Raw genomic sequence first — 21,763 nt, forward strand, 5'->3', positions numbered from 1 at the left:
GAGGAGGGGAGGGGGGAGGAGAGGAGGAGGGAGGAGAGGAGTGGGGGAGAGGAGGAGGGGTGAGAGGGGAAGGAGAGGAGGAGGAGGGAGGAGGGGAGGAGAGGAAGAGGGAAGGGGGTAGGCGAGGAAGAGGGGAGGGGAGGGGAGGGGGGAAAGGATGGGGGATGAAAGGAAGGGGGAGGTGAGGAGGGAGGCTGCAGCATCACCACTGCACTAAATGGACAGTGTGAGAGAGAAAGCGTGTGGCGAGGGCACAAAGAACAGGGTGATGCGTCCTTATCCTTTTTTATTGTCCTATATGTCAGATGGAGGGATAGCTGTATTCTTGTTCTGTCTCTGTGAGTTTTGAGATAGTTGTTCGAACAGTGTGTTCTAATCTCAGTTCTGGAATCCCCTTAGTTCTAGAATCCCCTTAGTTCTAGAATAACCTCTCAGTTCCAGAATGTCTCCAAAGAGTACAGCCACGTTCAGACCACTTCATCCTCTCCTTAGGAGGGATGAATTAACCCCTTCTCTGCAGACACACACAAATACAGTAGACACGCCCCACTGATCTTCCTCTAGTATAAACCCCCTGGGGTTTTTCCGGCATAGCAGTCCAATGGCCCTAACAGAGACCTGTAGTCTAAACCCTGTTTAATGAACCCAACCTGTATCAGACTCTCCCTTAGGAAAGATCCAGAGGGTTCCATTCTGGGCACTCTTTCACTCCATCACTCCTGCATGCGTTTGGTTATCCTTTCCTATACGCACGCACACGCAAACGCATGCACACACACACACACACACACACTGACAGCAGTGCGGGGAGATCCATTGGTAAGGTTTGGGTGTGTGTACTGCTGTTCACTGTTAGTCCTACAGTAATTATATTGTACTACTGTACTACTGCTGTTAGTTGTACTAGTATACATAGTCTCTTCAAACAGTTCAAGCTGATCTATTTCAGGTTATACGGTAGGTATGCATATCGTTGTACAAGTTAAATATTATATGGCCTTCTATCTCAAATTAAATGTTTTTAACATAAACCAAACATAGAACACGGATGACACAGGCGTTGATGTGCCGTTGTTGTGAACTACCTCTGTGTGATGTCGTTGTTGTGAACTACCTCTGTGTGATGTCGTTGTTGTGAACTACCTCTGTGTGATGTCGTTGTTGTGAACTACCTCTGTGTGATGTCGTTGTTGTGAACTACCTCTGTGTGATGTCGTTGTTGTGAACTACCTCTGTGTGATGTCGTTGTTGTGAACTACCTCTGTGTGATGTCGTTGTTGTGAACTACCTCTGTGTGATGTCGTTGTTGTGAACTACCTCTGTATGATGTCGTTGTTGTGAACTACCTCTGTGTGATGTCGTTGTTGTGAACTACCTCTGTGTGATGTCGTTGTTGTGAACTACCTCTGTATGATGTCGTTGTTGTGAACTACCTCTGTGTGGTGTCGTTGTTGTGAACTACCTCTGTGTGATGTCGTTGTTGTGAACTACCTCTGTATGATGTCGTTGTTGTGAACTACCTCTGTGTGATGTCGTTGTTGTGAACTACCTCTGTGTGATGTCGTTGTTGTGAACTACCTCTGTGTGATGTCGTTGTTGTGAACTACCTCTGTATGATGTCGTTGTTGTGAACTACCTCTGTATGATGTCGTTGTTGTGAACTACCTCTGTGTGATGTCGTTGTTGTGAACTACCTCTGTATGATGTCGTTGTTGTGAACTACCTCTGTATGATGTCGTTGTTGTGAACTACCTCTGTATGATGTCGTTGTTGTGAACTACCTCTGTATGATGTCGTTGTTGTGAACTACCTCTGTGTGATGTCGTTGTTGTGAACTACCTCTGTATGATGTCGTTGTTGTGAACTACCTCTGTATGCCGTCGTTGTTGTGAACTACCTCTGTATGATGTCGTTGTTGTGAACTACCTCTGTATGATGTCGTCCAACTACTTTGATTCAAATGTAAAGGAGCAGGGCTTGGTACCAGGTCCAACAGTCAATCTTCCTGTAGAATGTTTTGGACCGTAATAACCATAGTATATGACCATTCTCGTTTTTAATATAACACACACCCACACCATGTATTCAAAAGACTTAAGTTCAATGTGGTTTATTTTACCAGCATTGGCCTGTAATCTGGCAGTTTTTGGATGGCCCGTTGATAGTAGACATTGGTGGTGTTTCCATGGTTGAATCAGATTCATTTCCACATCATTGCCAGTCATACGTTCAGGCTCCCAGAGTGAAGGTATTATCTAATCTATCCTTCTTTCCCTAGTATAGTATTCACACAATGAGCCTGGATCCACAGTACCATTCACACAGCAAAGTATAAATACGTGAACAGGATTGGTGAGTCGAAGCATTGACTCAAAATTCCTCCAACGCAGCAAATGAAACCCTTCATAACAGGTTGGACTGCGTTGAGACCTTAGCAAATGAAACACCTTCATAACAGGTTGGACTGCGTTGAGACCTTAGCAAATGAAACACCTTCATAACAGGATGGACCGTGTTTAGAAACAAAACTCTTTTGATGACAGCTGTGACCATCGTGTCCAACCCTTGGGCGGTTAATGATCGGTCCATCAGTGGTTGAGTGGTCTGGTTGGATATTCATTCTTCCATCAACGGTCCGTTTACATGGTCGATCAATGGTTGACAAGTGGTTATATATTCAACCTCTACTTTGCCAGCCAGCTATTGGTGTTGGTGAGGTTACAGTAAGAATCTCTTTAGTAGGAGAGAGAGAGGGTCGGTCCGGGACTCATTGGTCCTGGGGCGGTCTGGTCCCGTTATTACCGGTGGTCGTATCCCCTCCTCCATCCGACGACGCCGAGAATTCCGTGATGCGTCGCGCGAGGGGGTTTGTGCTCTTGAGGAGTTCCATGGCAGAGAGGCGTGTCCCTCCCCTGCTGGACTTACTGCCCTTCTTCTGTAACAGGGCCATGAAGTTGTCGTTCCGCGAGCTGGACCGCAGCGTGGAGCCCAGGGTCAAGGTTTGGAGGTCACCCCCGCTGGTGCTGTGCTTCACTGGGGAGACCAGACTCTGGCGGCTGCCGAATGAGTCCCCTCGTTCTTTACGACCCAGGACTTTTCTCTTCGACCTGGAGGGAGGAGAGAAGTAGAATGTCATTTTAGACTTTTCAGAGTAAAAAACATTGTAAGGTAAAACATGTATAGTTGTTAATATGCTTAGAATGATTCATACATACTGGAAAACAGTAGATATCATTGTTATTTGTTTCTTTGACTGTTAAATACAATTTTTTACCGGTTTTCAAATAAATGTATGTTTGTTGGCGTACCTGTGTATTTTGGTGAAGAGGTCCTCCATGTTGTGTGTGTTGGGTGTGTGTCCACCGACATCATCATCCGTTTCCTCGGTGATGTGGAGTTCCGTTTTACCACTAAAGTCCAAACTACTCTGCTCAACGTTCTCCTCCACTGCATCATCACCTGGAGACAATAGGATTGGTCAGTTCCTCTCTACGATGAGAAACATTTCTATCAATTAACCAGTCAATAAATTAAGAAAACAATTAACAATGAATAAAAACAGTATTGGTAGTTATGTTTTTTTAAAATTGCTATGGGAACCACTTACACATCAACTAACAACTGAAGAGAATCAGAAACAGTAGTTTGAACTGTAACACGTGTCCTTATTCTGACAGGATCTGAATTCCAGCTGTCATTAATGAATTCCCTGTCATAACATTATACACATACCTGTCCCTATCTCTACAGTGGCCATCCTCCCCTCCAGGTCTGTAAGAGAACAATCATGCAATGAAGACTGTAATGGAGACTCCATTGAGCTCTCCTCATCTGTTCCCAGTTCATCTGTTCCCAGTTGGTTTTCCTGGTTTTCCTCTTTACCGGGAATCTCCTCAGGTGGGAACGCTCCAACAGGAGAGCGGAGAGCGGCTGGGCCGTCCATCTGTGTTCCCTGTCTGTCAGTGGTACCGTTGGAATGCACCGTGGTGGAGTTGGAGGGAAGAAGGAGACTGTTGGGCTTCTTGGGAACTGGTGGAGGAACCTTGAGGAGAGATTCAGAATTAGTGGATTGTCTCCATGATAACTAAAGGACAATTTGGTTTGTAGCAGGAAGTGGTCAAAGTATTTGGTTTGTAGCCGGAAGTAGTCAAAGTATTTCGTTTCTGGCAGGAAGTAGTCAAAATACATACAGGTAATATATGTAGATTATTTGGAAAGCAGCGGAGGCTCCTCAGAGAAGGAATGGGAGTACCATCCTCAGTGAATTTTATAAAAATGTAAATGGTCAAACATTTAAAAAGTTATCCTTTTTAGATAAAACTATACTAAAAAAATTCTGCAAAAAAAAATTAACTGAGACCCTGTCTTTCAAAGATAATTCGTAAAAATCCAAATAACTTCACAGATCTTCATTGTAAAGGGTTTAAACACTGTTTCCCATGCCTGTTCAATGAACCATAAACAATTAATGAACATGCACCTGTGGAACGGTCGTTAAGACACTAACAGCTTACAGACAGAAAGCAATTAAGGTCACAGTTATGAAAAACTTAGGACACTAAAGAGGCCTTTCTACTGACTCTTAACAACACCAAAAGATGCCCAGGGTCCCTGCTCATCTGCGGGAATGTGCCTTAGGCATGATGCAAGGAGGCATGAGGACTGCAGATGTGGCCAGGGCAAAAAATTGCAATGTCCGCACTGTGAGACGCCTAAGACAGCACTACAGGGAGACAGGACAGACAGCTGATCGTCCTCGCAGTGGCAGACCACATGTAACAACACCTGCACAGGATCGGTACATCCAAACATCACAGCTGCCGGACAGGTACAGGATGGCAACAACAGCTGCCCGAGTTACATCAGGAACGCACAATCCGTCCATCAGTGCTCAGACTGTCCGCAATAGGCTGAGAGAAGCTGGACTGAGGGCTGATAGGCCTGTTGTAAGGCAGGTCCTTACCAGACATCACTGGCAACAACGTCGCACAAACCCACCGTCGCTGGACCAGACAGGACTAGCAAAAGGTTCTCTTCACTGACGAGTCGCGGTTTTGTCTTACCAGGGGTGATGGTCGGATTCGCGTTTATCTTCGAAGGAATGAGCGTTACACCGAGACCTGTACTCTGGAGCTGGATCGATTTGAAGGTGGAGGGTCTGTCATGGTCTGGGGCGGTATGTCACAGCATCATCGGACTGAGCTTGTTGTCATTGCAGGCAATCTCAACGCTGTGCGTTACAGGGAAGACATCCTCCTCCCTCATGTGGTACCCTTCCTGCAGGCTCATCCTGATATGACTCTCCATTATGACAATGACACCAGCCATACTGCTCGTTCTGTGCGTGATTTCCTGCAAGAATGTCAGTGTTCTGTCATGTCCAGCGAAGAGCCCGGATCTCAATCCCATTGAGCACGTCTGGGACCTGTTGGATCGGAGGGTGAGGGCTAGGGCCATTCCCCCCAGACATGTCTGGGAACTTGCAGGTGCTTTTGTGGAAGAGTAGGGTAACATCTCACAACAAGAACTGGCAAATCTGGTGCAGTCCATGAGGAAGAGATGCAATGCAGTACTTAATGCAGCTGGTGGCCACACCAGATACTGACTGTTACTTTTGATTTTGACCCATCCATTATTCAGGGACACATTATTCCATTTCTGGTAGTCACATGTCTGTGGAACTTGTTCAGTTAATGTCTCAGTTGTTTAATCTTGCTATGTTCATACACATATTTACACATGTTAAGTTAGCTGAAAATAAAAGCAGTTGACAGTGAGAGGATATTTCTTTTTTTGCTGAGTTTATAATCACGTCACCAAATAATTGATTAAAACACACTGTTTTGCAAATAAGGTCTACAGTAACCTCAATAGCACTCTGTAGGGTAGCACCATGGTGTAGCCGGAGGACAGATAGCTTCCGTCCTCCTCTGGGTACATTGACATTGACAACCCCTTCCACAGACTTACACAGTAATTATGACAACTTCCGGAGGAGGTCCTCCAACCTATCAGCGCTCTTGCAGCATGAACTGACATGTCGTCCACTCAATCAAAGGATTTGAGAATTAATCTCGTACTGAAAGAATAAGCTACAGCTAGTTAGCACTGCAGTGCATAACATGTGGTGAGTAGTTGACTCAAAGACAAAGACAATAGTTGAAAATTTTTTAACAAATACATTTCTTCCAAAATGAAGGAGAGGCAAGGGAGAAATAGAGAGAGAGATAGAGAGATCTTCATTTTTTTCACTTTCAGTTTCACTTACTTAGCAAGCAAATGCAGCTAGCTAGTTTATCCTACTGAAACACCCTGCTCAAACAGAGGGATGCTACGTTAGCTAGCTGGCTATGACTTTCCAACACAACACTGGGATTCTTCCAAGTCATGGTAAGCTTTTATTATTATAAATTTATTGCCACCGGGGCCCGCCGGTGTAACTGCTTACTGACTGTACACTGTAACATTACTGCATGAAGCGGGTTTACTAACATGCTAGGTCCATTAACTATGTTGACTATGACGTTACCTTAGCTAATATGTTTTCGACGACGTAGGCTGTGTGTAGCTTGGAAAGGGTTTTGCGCCTGGTCACATACAGCAGATGTGTTGTGTATTGAAGAACACAAGTGAAGGGAAGAGATGAAAGGAGAGCGCATAGATGCAAGAAGGAATACAATGTGGCTGCTATGAAAGTGAACTGTGTTTACACGTGATCAGCGGTGTATTAATTCGCGATTTTGTTGGAATTAGTTTTTCTTAAACGGGAAAAAACGGGAATATACATACCTGAATTTGTCCAATAGAAACTCTCGATTGCAAATGTTAGATTAATGATTACACCCTATATCAGCTAGATGCAGGCAAGAGTGTGCAAGGCGGTATTGAATGTCACTGTCTGTCCATGTGTCACCTCAAATTTGTCTCTCGAACTGTGGGCACCTACGTTGTAAACTTTCATTCATAGGCTAGGTTGTAGCAACCTCATGATGGGTATGGGGAATATTTGAGGATCATATAGTGGCCTAAACCTATCGCTGTTACATTGGATGAATGGAATATGAATGAGAGTCATCCAATATGCTGTAATAAAAATATGGCCAAGCTCATGAAAACATTTTTTGTCCTCCCTCATCTTAAACGGCACTTACTGCCACTGATGGAGAAAGAGAGAGAGACAGAGAAAGAGAGAGACAGACAGACAGACTGGGGCCTACCTTGGGTTTCTTCTTGTCCAGTTCGGCCAGACAGGAGATGGTCATCCTGCTAGGGAGAGTCCTGCTCTTATCCTGAGTCTCCACCACCTCCAGGTTACTACAGGGAGAGGGAAGCGACCATCCACCCTCAGGCCCAAGATGGAGCTCCAAGTCTGGGTCGAACTCCGGCTCCAAGGCGGGGTCCTCCAGCAGTGGCTGGGGCAGGGGGAGAGGAGGGAGGTCGTACAGGGACTGGATGTGGGGGAAGGAGGGGAGATTGTAGAGACCCTGGTGGTGATGGAGAGGGAAGGTTTGGGTTTGGTCCAGGGGTCTACAAGGGCTAGTGGGGGGGTAAGGGAGGGCTTTCTTCAGCTTGGGCTTCCTACCTACCACCATGTAAATGCTGGGGTTGGGCATGGGCCGGGGAGGGTCAATGGGGGAGGTAGGGGGGGAGTCGGAGGCAACGGGGGAGGAGGAGGGGCACTTGAGGAGGAGGCTGAAGGGCCGTTTGGGTAACGGGGGTTTCACTGCGACCGGAGGCTTGGGCTTGGAGGCAACGAGGGGCCCGAGGGAGTTGACACCAGGGGTGACGGGCGGGGGGGAAAGGTCACGACCCTGCTCCTCCTCGATGATGTCATCAGACGCTCCGTCTGGGAAGTCCTCCAGGTCATTACGGGAGACGGAACGCAGGCGAATGTTCCGGAGCTCGTTCGTGGTCACCACGGGGAGAGATGATTGACTGCCGGAACTCAGTTTACCGGGCTTGGCTGCAGTGGATGTGTCAGAATGACGCCTGCTGGCCTTCTGTTTCGGTTTGATGGAGGACAAGTCTAGATGAGCGTTAACCGGCATCTCGAAGGAAAGCCTCGACCGGGAGGCTGGGTCACGCGGCGAGGTCACAGGCAGCGAAGACTTCCTCTCAGGGATTTTGGGGCGCATCTTACACCCCAATGTGGAGGCGGGCCCTGTTGTTGTTCCCGCGACCTGATTGGAGGGGGTGATGGGCGTGGGTGTCTCTGATTGGCTAGAGTAGCCGCTGGAAGGGGACATGAGTCCTGGAGGTTTGAAGGGGGAGGAGGCTTTGGTCGACTCGATGGAGAGGAGGGAGGGGGAGGAGGCTCGGGATGTAGACGGGGAATCCAGGAGAGACTCTGAACTGCCTCGAACCTTGGATTAGATTAGATAAGATTACATTTTTATTAGCCATGTATGGTTAAAAACATAATCTTCCTGGTCGTACATCAGCAAAAATCCTACATTACACCAGCGCTATCCAACCCTCCTCCTGGAGATCTCACCAAGACTGTTAGCTGAATCAGACTGTTAGGTTGGGCTTGGACTGTAGATCTCCAGGAAGAGAGAGCCCTGCATGACACAATACATACAACACACAAACCCCTGTGGCTTTCCACAAGTAGAAAAGTACTTAGGGCCCTATTCAGACTTAACTTTTAAAATGGACTTAAATCAACAGAACATGGACTTTAGTAAAACGTTTTACTTAAATCCATGTTAAACATCTTATCTCAAGTCTGGATGTGGCCCTAAGTGCCTAGACTAGTCTTACCTTTATACAGTCTACGACAGTAGTCCCTGTGGCGGTGCTAGACCCAGACCATGACTGGTAGGGATCAGAAGACTTCCACTCCCCCAGCTGCCAGTGGGCTGGGGAGGACAGCTCCGTGTTGTCGGGTCCTTGGACCTCCAGGCCAGGGGGCCCATCCATCCCACCGTAGCCCAGCTCGGGATCCTCCAGATCAGGCTTGGAGCGGCAGGAGGAGGAGGGTAGGAGAAAGTCTGGCTGGAAGTCCTGGAGGTGTTCCCGTGGGATGTGGAGGGATTTTGGGCGTCCATCCCGGTAGTGACCCCTGTCACGGCCGTGTACACACCCATCGGTGTCCCCTAAATTCTTCATGAGAGAGACGCTCCGGACCGGCGGAGGGGGTTTGTGTTTGGACTTCTTTAGCGAGATGGAGCGAGAGCGTAACCGTAGGCGACCGTCCTGGGGGAAGCTGCCGTCGGTTACGGAGATGTTGTCGACGCTGGCGCTACCGTCCTCGGAGCTCCCGCTGGGATACAGGAGGGCATAGCTCTCCCCCTTCTCACCACGGAGCTGATAGTGGTGGTGGCTGTGCATTTCTGTTGGAACACCCCCGTTCGTCCCGTTACCGGCTCCTGTTACCGCAGTGACACTGTACATCCCGCCACTGACGTTATCTGTGGAGCAGAACGAACCGGAGTCTGTCGGCGTGGAGAGAGAGCGCTCGCGGAACTTGAATGCGTTGGCCGCAGCGATGGAATATGCCGACCTCTCCCTCCTTTCTCCTCCTCCCACCCCTCTTTCTGACCCCATCTGTCCCCCTGCGGGGCTAGCCGCCGCGCCCTCTGTCTCGCTCCGCCTCCCCGTCGTCATAACCATGGTTACCGGGTGCCTGAGACCGGACGGCTCCGATATCGACGTGAACGAACTAGAGTGAGACTGCGACCCCGAGCTCCCGGAGAGTCCCAAACTGGTCTGAGAGGGGCACAACAACCCCCCACCCTGCCCCCCTACCCCCCCAACCATCCCCACCGTTTTGGGCATGGTCGCCGGTCCCTTTCCTAGCGGATTGGGAGCTAAATTATAACTATAGGCCTCACTCCAGACACCAGGAGAGAAGGTAGAGCCTTTAGGGCCATTCCAGGACTGAGACGGGGAGTTGGAGCAGAGAAGGGTAGCAGAGTGGTCCATGGTGCCCATGGTAGGAGGGGGCGTCCGGGGGGACTGGGGCAGGCTGAGGCTGGGGTCCAGGTCACTGTGGGTCTTCCTCAGGGTAAGGTGCTGGACAGGGGTGTCTGAGATGGGCTCCAGAGACCGGGGCTGACCGGTGACGCCGCAGCCCAGGGACAGAGAGGGGGAACAGGAGCCCTGGAGGAGGTCTACGCCCAGGATTTTACCCTCACCTAGGGAGAGAAGGAGGAGAGAGGGGGGAGACTGTTGAGTTATCCATGGATAAAAACAGAAAGGATTTAAGGTTGTCATATTGATAATTAGGGATCACTTAACATCAGAATAACATTTTCCTGGGCTTGCCTACATTAATACGAAAACCTTATTTGAAGTTTAAGAGTTGGCTCCTGAGAAAAGACCTGGGGTAACTCCCCACTGGGCACACACTGGTTAAATCAACGTCGTTTCCACGTTGAACCAATGTGGAGTAGACGTTGACTTGGCCTATGTGCCCAATGGGCCATTACATTCTACACTGAGTTTACAAAACATTAAGAACACCTGCTCTTTCCATTACAGATTGACCAGGTGAATCCAGGTGAAATCTATGATCTCTTATTGATGTCACTTGTTAAATCCACTTCAATGAAGGGGAGGAGACAGGTTATAACCTCTACAGGATCGGTGGGTTCCACGCGGGACAGTTGAGCTAATGTAGGCTAATGTGATTAGCATGAGGTTGTAAGTAACAAGAACATTTCCCAGGACATAGATGTATCTGATATTGGCAGAAAGCTTAAATTCTTGTTAATGTAACTGCACTGTCCAATTTACAGTAGCTATTACAGTGAAAGAATACCATGCTATTGTTTGAGGAGAGTGCACAGTTATGAACTTGAATATTTAATAATAAACCAATTAGGTACATTTGGGCAGTCTTGATACATATTTTGAACATGAATGCAATGGTTCATTGGACCAGTCTAAAACTTTGCACATGCACTGCTGCCATCTAGCGGCCAAAATCTAAACTGCGCCTGGGCTGGAATAATACATTATGGCCTTTCTTTTGCATCTTCAAATACGATGGTACAAAAAAATACAATTTCTTTTTTCCTTGTATTATGTTATATCAGGACTTTCAAATGGTATCAAGAATATGCATATCCTTGCTTCGGGTCCTGAGCTACAGGAAGTTAGATTTGGGTTTGTCATTTTAGGTGAATTTTTTTTTTTTAAAGGGGCGGGTCCTTAAGAGCTAAAAATAATGATTTTTATGCCTTGGGACAATTGAGACATGGATTGTGTATATGAGGATGAATGGACAAGACAAAAGATTGAAGTGCCTTTGAACGTATGGTAATAGGTGCCAGTCGCACCGGTTTGTGTCAAGAACTGTTTTCACGCTCAACAGTTTCCTGTGTGTATCAAGGATGGTCCACCGCCCAAAGGACACCCAACTAACTTGACACAACTGTGGGACGCATTGGAGTCAACATGGACCAGCATCCCAGTTTGTTTTCCCTCCCTCTCACCATCCCTACCTCTGTCTCTCTCTCTCTCTCTCTCTCTTTCCTTCTCTCTCTCCCTCTCTCTGCAGCTTTTTTCAAAGAGAGGAGAGGAGGAGAGGAGGGAGAGAAGGAAGAACTGTGTGTTGCCATGGCAACAGCTACCTGTTCTGTCGTTAGGGCAATGGTAAGCTGATGGCAGAGAGAGAGTGACGGAAAAAGAGAGAGATAGTGAGTGAGCGATAGCGAGAGAGTGAGAGAGAGAGAGAGAAAGAGAGTGAGTGAGGGAGTGAGTGAGTGAGTGAGTGAGTGAGTGAGTGAGTGAGTGAGTGAGTGAGTGAGTGAGTGAGTGAGTGAGTGAGTGAGTGAGTGAGTGAGTGAGTGAGTGAGTGAGTGAGTGAGTGAGTGAGTGAGTGAGTGAGTGAGTGAGTGAGTGAGTGAGTGAGTGAGTGAGTGAGGGAGGGAGGAAGGGAGGGATAGAGAGAGAGGGGGAGAGGGAGAGAGAGAGTGAGAGAGAGGGTGCAGCAGTAATCACACCTATCACACCTAACCTTACCAAGCCAGTCTATCTATCACACCTAACCTTACCAAGCTAGTCTATCACACCTAACCTTACCAAGCCAGTCTATCTATCACACCTAACCTTACCAAGCCAGTCTATCTATTACAACTAACCTTACCAAGCTGGCCTAACTCAGAGACAAAGAGGCAGAAATACACTACTGCACTGTCAAAATATTGCAGGGGGAGAGAGAGGGAGAAAGATGACAAGGGGTGAGACACAGTGAGAAACAGAGAGAAATGCAGGGAGGGTGATAGCATGATAGAAAGAGAGAGAGATGCAGTGAGGATGATAGCAGGATAGAAAGAGAGAGAGATGCAGTGAGGATGATAGCAGGATAGAAAGAGAGAGCGATGCAGTGAGGGTGATAGCAGGATAGAAAGAGAGAGAGATGCAGTGAGGATGATAGCAGGATAGAAAGAGAGAGAGATGCAGTGAGGATGATAGCAGGATAGAAAGAGAGAGAGATGCAGTGAGGATGATAGCAGGATAGAAAGAGAGAGAGATGCAGTGAGGATGATAGCAGGATAGAAAGAGAGAGAGATGCAGTGAGGATGATAGCAGGATAGAAAGAGAGAGAGATGCAGTGAGGATGATAGCAGGATAGAAAGAGAGAGCGATGCAGTGAGGATGATAGCAGGATAGAAAGAGAGAGAGATGCAGTGAGGATGATAGCAGGATAGAAAGAGAGAGAGATGCAGTGAGGATGATAGCAGGATAGAAAGAGAGAGAGATGCAGTGAGGATGATAGCAGGATAGAAAGAGAGAGAGATGCAGTGAGGATGATAGCAGGATAGAAAGAGAGAGCGATGCAGTGAGGATGATAGCAGGATAGAAAGAGAGAGAGATGCAGTGAGGATGATAGCAGGATAGAAAGAGAGAGAGATGCAGTGAGGATGATAGCAGGATAGAAAGAGAGAGCGATGCAGTGAGGAAGATAGCAGGATAGAAAGAGAGAGCGATGCAGTGAGGATGGTAGCAGGATAGAAAGAGAGAGAGAAAAGGATGAGGGGGTGTTGGTAGCATCAAACTATCGAATTTGACACTTTGTTGGGCACTGCTCAGTGATGCAAACGACAACGTACTCATCAGAACCGTCTACCAATTACAGACACCATCCTACGTGGGACACGTCCTGCTAAAACAGGTATGCCAAAACCAGGAAGAGGTTTGGAGTATCAGAACGCTATATCACACACACACACACACACACACACACACACACACACACACACACACACACACACACACACACACACACACACACACACACACACACACACACACACACACACACACACACACACACACAGACACACACACACACACACACTACCCCCACACACTCTTTCCACACCATGCCCTACCTGTGACGTCGAGGGGGAGCAGGTGAGCGGGTGTCCGTTGTCCCAGGTGCCAGCGGGGTTTCTCGGCCACGGGGGGTCCTAGAGAGGTACTACTCCACACCACCAGAGGGCGATCTGACCCACAGGGTGATGGAGAGGGGAATGCGTCTACACCCCTATTGATTCCTACTGAGGAGGTCTCATCCTCCTCACACACCTGCCCCTTAGACGCCGGCTAGAGGGGAGGGGGTGGGTGGGGGGGAGAGGAGAGGAGAGGAAAGGAGAGATATTCAGATTCAAAATCGGTGGAAAGCAGAGAAGGTTGGAAAACGCCGCACAATGCTGCTCATGCTCCCAGGTGATATTTATTTACAACTTTTTAACCCTTAGGTCTTCATCAGGCATCCATATCCCAGGTGGGGGTGGAAGGTCCTATATATAGGGGCAGTACTCAGTGACATCACTTCCTGAAACATGAGGTAAAAAATGTATAACATAGTTTCACAATGTTCACATTCAATGTATCAAAATATATGATCATACACAGAGAATGTGATCAATATTTATAGTAATATACATACACATACAATATTCAACTAGGATAGAAATAAAACACAATTTAGACTAATTGAAACTATAAAAACGGTTTCAAGTCAAACTCCTCGTTAAGGCCAAGAGGAGACGGTGTGTTCAGCCTGTGGATCCAGAAAGATTCCCTTTGTATAAGTTTCCTCTCAATGTCCCCTCCCCTGTGTGACATCTTAACCATTTCTACTCCAATGTATCTCAGAGAACTAATAGGATGTCCAGTGTGTACAGAGAAGGCTGACATTTGGAAACCAAGAAAGAATTTTGTGTATTTAACTTGTAAGTCAAGCCCAACACTAGTCATGTCAAATGAAAGTCTTCAGTAAATCTCACGGATCTATGCATTATCTTATTAATGCAAATATTTCAAAATGCAGGTAACTCATGACATCTCATGATAATACATTGATGAAAACAGTGAGAGAAGGATTCTACCAAAATAAATTGCAAATGTTTTTAAACAACTATTATCTGGACTATATTGGCACCAAAGGACTAGCAAAAGTTAAGTTAAAGTACCTGTCCAGCGAAAACCTCACTTTTAAGAGTTCATATTCTGATAACTGAGTCAAAGCATAAATTGGAGAAAAAATACTTAAAGGGGCAGTGAAGTCAAAAATGAGATTTCCAGTTTTTTTATGATATTTCCAAACTTTGAGCTCATAATTACACAGAAATTGTGAAAATTATGATACTGCCCTTTATGATACTGCTTTTGGAGAAAAAAACACCTGGAATTTCATCCTGTTCAAGGGGAATGGAGTTTCTGGTCCACAGCATGACATCACAATCTGATCTGATTATTCTGACCAATGACCAGCCATCTTTGATTTGCATACGTATCCTCCTACTTTGAAGGGGTAAGTGGGGTCGACTCTAGAGTCTAGACGATCCTATCCGCCAATCGGGGCTGTTTATGTAAATATCTTTAAATTTGTATCAACACGCCCCACAATCAGGCGGAATATTTCAATGGCAGAAAGTGGCTCACGAAAATAAATGATTCAAAATATATTTGGAGTTTTTTTCATGCAATAAAGAAACACAGTGGACTCTTGCCATTTGAAAATTCCAGTGAAACAGTGGCGGATTCCAGACTAATGTCCAGACAAATGGACATTATCAAATAGTTATAATATATGTTCTCTCTGTTATCATTTCACCAAGCTAGCTAGCTATAAATCAATGTGTTATCTACATTGTGCAGCTATATATATATATAAAAAAAAATGTAAATGTAACCTTTATTTAACTAGGCAAGTCAGTTAAGAATAAATTCTTATTTACAATGACAGCCTAGGAACAGTGGGTTAACTGCCTTGTTCAGGGGCAGAACAACAAATTTTGACCTTGTCAGCTCAGGGATTTGTTCCAGCAACCTTTTAGCTACTGGCCCAACGCTCTAACCACTAGGCTACCTGCTGCCCCAATGCGTTATCTAAATAACGCATCAATATATAGCTGCGTAATCTAAATTGCGGCCTCGACTCCGCCATAGAAATAGACAGAATAGAAGCTCCAGTAATATGGATAGCCTAACGATTGAACGGTTTGGAGCGTGTATTGAAGCAATGAGCAGGTTCGTTTCACATGGCCCAGTGCCCCGAGTCAGTGGAGATTTCTCTTTAGGATCAATGGAATAGTCGAAAATGAGTCAACCCTGCACACCCAGGGCCATGCAAAACGAATTTGCCTTAAAAGTTAGAGGTCAAACCATTCATTTTGGGTCAACGGGGGGGAGTGGGGATCTAAAATGCAATCATATCATGAAATTAGTTAATATATTTTAATATATATTAATATATTTAGTTTTATGCAGACTAGCTAACAAATAAGAGCAACTTGACAAATGAGAAAATGGATTATGATTAATTTGCTGGTAAAAAAGGGGAGGTGCTAAACATTAGTTTACACCCATTATTTTAATTTGCTCTATGGCAAGGCAGCCAAGTGTAGGGTTGTATTAGTTACCACAGCCACAAAGTCCCAAACCACGTCTTTCTCCAGACTTTCTGTTCTTAAAATCGGATTTTAAACCTGTCACTTTAACCCTAACATTAACCATACTCCTAACCTTAGCCTAACCCTAACCTTAAATGAAGACCCAAAAAACACATTTTTGTTTTCATGAATGTGTACAATGTAGCCCATTTTGATGGTTTTGTGTAGTGGAAACCCAAGTGTAGACTATTGAGAAAAGCTGTTTGGCTCTCAGATGACTCACGAATAGAAATAACTTTGAAGCAGGTATTTCTGATTAATAAACAGTGCCAATAAATAGGTCATATTGAAATAAAACCCAGCTCTGAAACATCTGAAGTCACACATTCAGATTTGGCACTTCAAGCCCAAATATATCATACTTTAACTAAAATGATCACTTATTGACTTACATCATTGTGCAACACAATTTAAGTAGGTAAGTAAGTAGGTAACTGTAAAGTTAAATAAAGGTGTTTACCAGGAAGATGAATTCAGGTCTCTTGTTGTTGAGGGAGACAGGGGAACGACTCAGGGTGGTGGACGTATCGTCAGAACTCTGGGAGGAAGCTGTCGGGTGGCGAAACGTCTGGCCTGTTAACTTGGTGTCATACAGCTGCTCTTCAAAGTCTGTAGGACACACACACACACACACACACACACACACACACACACACACACACACACACACACACACACACACACCAGAGTTAGTCAAGTTGCAGAACATCCGTCCCGTTAGCTGCTTCTTGAAGTCTGTTCAAAGCGGAAACACCAGTTAGTCACATGCAGTAAATACACACTCCAGAGATACCAGCCAGTTAGCCTGCTGGCAGAGTGGAAGCTTGGAGGAGTGGAGACCCAACACAAAAAAACTAAATGTGGCGTCCACCTCTAGTCTGACTCACTGCATACTCTCTCCACCTCCTCTCTCTCCACCTCCTCTCTCCACCTCCTTTCTCTTTTTCTCCTGCCTCTCTCTTTCTTTCTTGCCCCTTGCTCTCTCTCTCTCTCCCCCTGCTTCTCTCTCTCTCTCTTTCTCTCCTCATGTTTCCCACTCTCCTCAGGACTCCCCCTCAGGCCATTGTAAACATACTGATTACCATTCCACAACCCCCCCCCCAAAACTCACAAAACACCCTCCTCTACTCCTCCACTCCCCTAACCCCACCCCCTCTCCACTCATCCCTGCAACCCTATTCTCCCTCCCATTCCACACACACACACACACACACACACACACACACACACACACACGCAAACACACACACATACACGCAAACACACACTCGCAAACACACACACACACACGCAAACACACACCCCACCCCAAGCCCTGGCCCGCCCCCAAACTCTTTTTTTGGGGGGGAGGGTGGTTTGAAGGGGGTTAAGGGTTTGGGAGGGGGTTGTGAGTGAACTTGCTCTCTGGGACAATAAGGATGCCTTCATCCCAGTGTAGGGTTGCCTAGCAATTCCAGTACCCCGGAGACAATGGAACAGCCCTTTAATCAACAATGGCCTGGAGTGAATCCCCTGACCAGGGAAGAGGGGCAGACCTGGCAACTGATTCTAGTTTGAACCATAATGACCACCTTACTGGGAGCCTGTGGTTGCCAGGTCTGGTTCTAGTCTGGCTAAAGAAAACAAATCTGGCAACTTGATCACCTAACTTCACTTCTTAATTTAACCTTTTTTTATGACGAGGACAAGAGACAGTAACAGGAAATGTAACATGCCCAGTTAGCACTCTTTAAGGGGACGTTGAACATGTCGTGTACTACTGGTTGTAGTCAGGTACCTTACAAAGCTACCTCACTAGTATCCTTTATGGTGAATGTGGAATGAAGGACAGTACCAGCAACAACTTCTTTATGACTTTGTTGATTACATTTCCACACATGTTGTGTTGCATTTGCTGCACTGTAATGAAATCTAGCCTGAGTGCCAGTCCGTATATGCTATCATGTAAACTCCTTGTCATGACAAAAAAAAAAAATGGGCTTTTGATAATTGACCAATTGAATTGAGTTGGAAAGAGCACAAACATATCTGGGACCAGGCCAGATGAAATCTGCTTTGTGGTGCAATTTTTTTTTTTTAACTTAAATTTATGCCAGTGCTTCTGTTTAATGTATTAGTCTAACTATCGGAAGCAGTAGACCTGACACACACACACACACACACACACACACACACACACACACACACACACACACACACACACACACACACACACACACACACACACACACACACACACACACACACACACACACACACACACCACACACACCACACACACACACACACAGTCTCTCAGACTGTAGCTAATGTCAACAGACAGATGTTCCCCTATAAGCATACAGTGAAATGTTCAGTCTATTCAACACAACGGTACGAGTCCCTATTCTCATCCAAAGCTGCTCTTAATGTGAGGTACAGACAGATACTGTACTTCCCTGTGAATGTAGGAATGCATCACGGTATAGAAATAGCAGAACAAGAGAGGTTCTAGAATGGTGGCATTGCAAGGAGCACAGACGGCTATATATATATATGGTGAGTGATAACAGTTAAATGAAATCTGCAATGTGCAGGAGTGATGAAACAACGACAAATACACAAGTAATACACCAGGTCTCTTATGAAAAATAGGTTGAAAAATAAGTTTCTCTCAATGACATTTCTGACTGTAAATACTGCAAATATGGAGGAAAGTCAGTTTGTTGGACTCAAGGATAACATCAGCTCTCTCCCTTGACATGACTGAGCATCCCAACACGGTCTCTTTACTTATACAGTGCACTACTTTTGACCAGGAGCCACAGGGCTCTGGTCAAAAGTAGTGCACTACGTAGGGAATAGGGTGCTATTTGGGATACATCCTCTGTCTCACACCTCAGGCTAACGTAGCGCAAGCATTCCAGTCGAAAACGTATTTCATCCTGTTTTAATTAGCATAGCCATGCTAACATTTCCCCCATTAAAACATATGAGATTTATAGTAAAATATGCTGACGCTAAAGTTACAGTGCGGTGAGTCAAATGGTACCCTAGTCCCTACGTAGTGCACTGCTTTTGACCAGGGCTCATAGGGTCAAAAGTAGTGCACTACGTGGGGAATTTGGGACGCAGAGCCTGGAGTTGCTATGACCGTATTGCTTGCTAGCTACTGTTGGTTCTGCTATAAATACTCAACTGGAATCATTCAACTGAATACACAGAACACACACACACACACAGAGAAGAATTAGCCAATTAGCGAAATCTGTGACGCCACTCAAGCTCAAGTCACCATACAGTTACTGTTAGTAGTGTACACTACAGTATAGTGAAGGACGGAGAGAGGGGCTAGTGTGTGTGTGTGTGTGTGTGTGTGTGTGTGTGTGTGTGTGCGTGCGTGCGAACGTGCGTGCGTGCGTGCGTGTGTGTGTGTAACAGTAAAGTGTAATGGTAAGGGTCTGTGTAACCGTGTTAAAGGAGGTAGATGGTATCAGTCTAGTATACAGTAACACTGTTCCCTACTGTTTATTGAACTGTTAAGACAAGCAGGACCACAATGGAAATTAGTCTCTAGACTTTGTGTTTTAATCCTTATTTTTTTTATCAATGTGCTATTGTACACTATTCCCTATGGGCCCTGGTCAAAAGTAGTGCACTATGTAGGTAAAAGGGTGCCATTTGAGACGAAGCCCAGACTGAGTTTTGTTCCAGGTCCTGCTCCAATACTTTTGATATGCATTCTTCATTTGTCAAATCAATCAGTGATCTGACATCATACAGGTGACATCATACCAGTGACATCATACCAGTGACATCATACCAGTGACATCATACCAGTGACATCATACCGGTGACATACCAGTGACATCATACCAGTGACATCATACCAGTGACATCATACCAGTGACATCATACCGGTGACATACCAGTGACATCATACCAGTGACATCATACCAGTGACATCATGGAGCTGGAGATAGATTCCAATCTGCTAAAGGGCTCCCTTCCTTCCCTCCTTGACCCCTTGCTCCTCGTCTCCTATCCTGTGTCATTGTCTCCTTACCTCTGTACTTGTCTCCTTAACAGTTAACCCACTGTTCCCTGGGTGCTGTGGAAGACACATTCAGTTAAAGACATTCAGTTGTACAACTGACTTGGCTTTCCCTTTCCCAATGTTATCCTATGTAGTACAGGGTAACATTCTGTCCAATGTTATCCTATGTAGTACAGGGTAACATTCTGTCCAATGTTATCCTATGTAGTACAGGGTAACATTCTGTCCAATGTTATCCTATGTAGTACAGGGTAACATTCTGTCCAATGTTATCCTATGTAGTACAGGGTAACATTCTGTCCAATGTTATCCTATGTAGTACAGGGTAACATTCTGTCCAATGTTATCCTATGTAGTACAGGGTAACATTCTGTCCAATGTTATCCTATGTAGTACAGGGTAACATTCTGTCCAATGTTATCCTATGTAGTACAGGGTAACATTCTGTCCAATGTTATCCTATGTAGTACAGGGTAACATTCTGTCCGATGTTACCCTATGTAGTACAGGGTAACATCGGACAGAAGAAAAGAATGTGACAGAAGAGGGATAGACAGGCTGTACGTTATCAGACGACCCTGTTGTGCTGAAAGAGGGGTATTGTTCCCTCTCTACTTCCCCCATTCCGTCACTGGAGAAATAAGAACGGGTGAGCCCATAGTTACCGGGTCCCGGTTGTTAGGGTGGGGCTGGGCTGTTTTTGAAGGGCACACACACCCATACACACAGGACCTCACATAATTGTGGGGACTTTTTGGGAACCAACAACCTAACCCCTAACCTTAACTCCAATTCTAACCCTAAACCTAACCATAACCTCTAACCTCAATTTTAACCCTAATTTTAACCCCAATTCTAACCCTAAACCTAACCATAACCTCTAACCTCAATTTTAACCCTAATTTTAACCCCAATTTTAACCCTAATTTTAACCCTAATTCTAACCCTAACCCCTAGGCCTAAAATAAATAAAAAATATAAATGAGGACTGGCAAAATGTCCTCACTTCTCTGAATTTTAGTTGGTTTACTATTCTAGTGAGGACTTCTGGTACTCACACATATAGTAAAACGTGTACACACACACACACACACACACACACACGCACGCACGCACGCACGCACGCACACACACTGACAACTTGATGTCCAAAATATATGAATTTAATGTCAGTAACGTTAGCTATAATACTTCAAGTCAAGCTGGTCCCAATCTCCCATATCCCAATCTATACATTCTCCCATATCCCAATCTATACAATCCCCCCCTTGGAGTGCATCCCAAATGGCACTGTATTCCCTTAATAGTGCACTACTTTTGGTTAAATATAGTGCACTACTTTTGGTTAAATATAGTGCACTATATGGGGAATAGTATGCCATTTGGAACTCATCCGGCCTTGGTGTAAATGGATTAAAAAAATACATATTTAACCTTTATTTAAACTAGGCAAGTCAGTTCAGAACAAATTCTTATTTACAATGACGGCCTACACCAGAGCCTGGATTCGAACCAGGGACTGTAGTGCCTTAGACCGCTGCACCACTTGGGAGTTCAGCGACGACAACCGCCAATAAATAGCCTTAAAGGGGAAGTTCACCCAACTACGATCTTTTGGTATTTTTCTTCATTAGTCTACTGTTGATACAGTCCCAAAATGTTTTGCATGTCAGCGATTGGACTTTGAAGAAGCGTCACCTACAACATCATTATAATGATGCTAACGCTAACCCCTTGACCACTCTCTAATTGAGGACCAAGGGGAAAAAAACACTAACACCAGGCCTTTCAACTGCAGGTCAAATAGTCATATGGT

At 45.6% G+C, this 21,763-nt stretch overlaps 1 protein-coding gene across 2 annotated transcripts in view; it reads right to left on the reverse strand.

Annotated features, from left to right (window-relative positions):
- Nucleotides 1-1,094: 1,094 nt before the first annotated feature.
- LOC106578054 (NHS-like protein 2) overlaps nt 1,095-21,763 on the reverse strand; it is a 173,668-nt gene continuing 152,999 nt past the window's right edge. Inside the window, exons 3-10 of one of the 2 annotated variants that reach the window (XR_006760536.1) lie at nt 16,372-16,520; nt 13,344-13,557; nt 8,764-10,139; nt 7,218-8,363; nt 3,733-4,042; nt 3,309-3,459; nt 2,448-3,107; nt 1,095-2,401 (exon numbers count right to left, since the gene is read on the reverse strand). Coding sequence is in view for 1 of the 2 variants with exons in the window: in XM_045701572.1 (XP_045557528.1) it covers nt 2,768-3,107; nt 3,309-3,459; nt 3,733-4,042; nt 7,218-8,363; nt 8,764-10,139; nt 13,344-13,557; nt 16,372-16,520 (3,686 nt within the window). In the remaining variant the exon portion in view is untranslated. Of the gene's footprint in view, nt 3,108-3,308; nt 3,460-3,732; nt 4,043-7,217; nt 8,364-8,763; nt 10,140-13,343; nt 13,558-16,371; nt 16,521-21,763 lie in introns of both variants that reach the window. The other variant, XM_045701572.1, reaches the window with a different exon arrangement.

The sequence above is a fragment of the Salmo salar genome, chromosome ssa18, assembly GCF_905237065.1.
Source record: "Salmo salar chromosome ssa18, Ssal_v3.1, whole genome shotgun sequence".
In the NCBI taxonomy this organism is placed as follows: domain Eukaryota; kingdom Metazoa; phylum Chordata; class Actinopteri; order Salmoniformes; family Salmonidae; genus Salmo; species Salmo salar.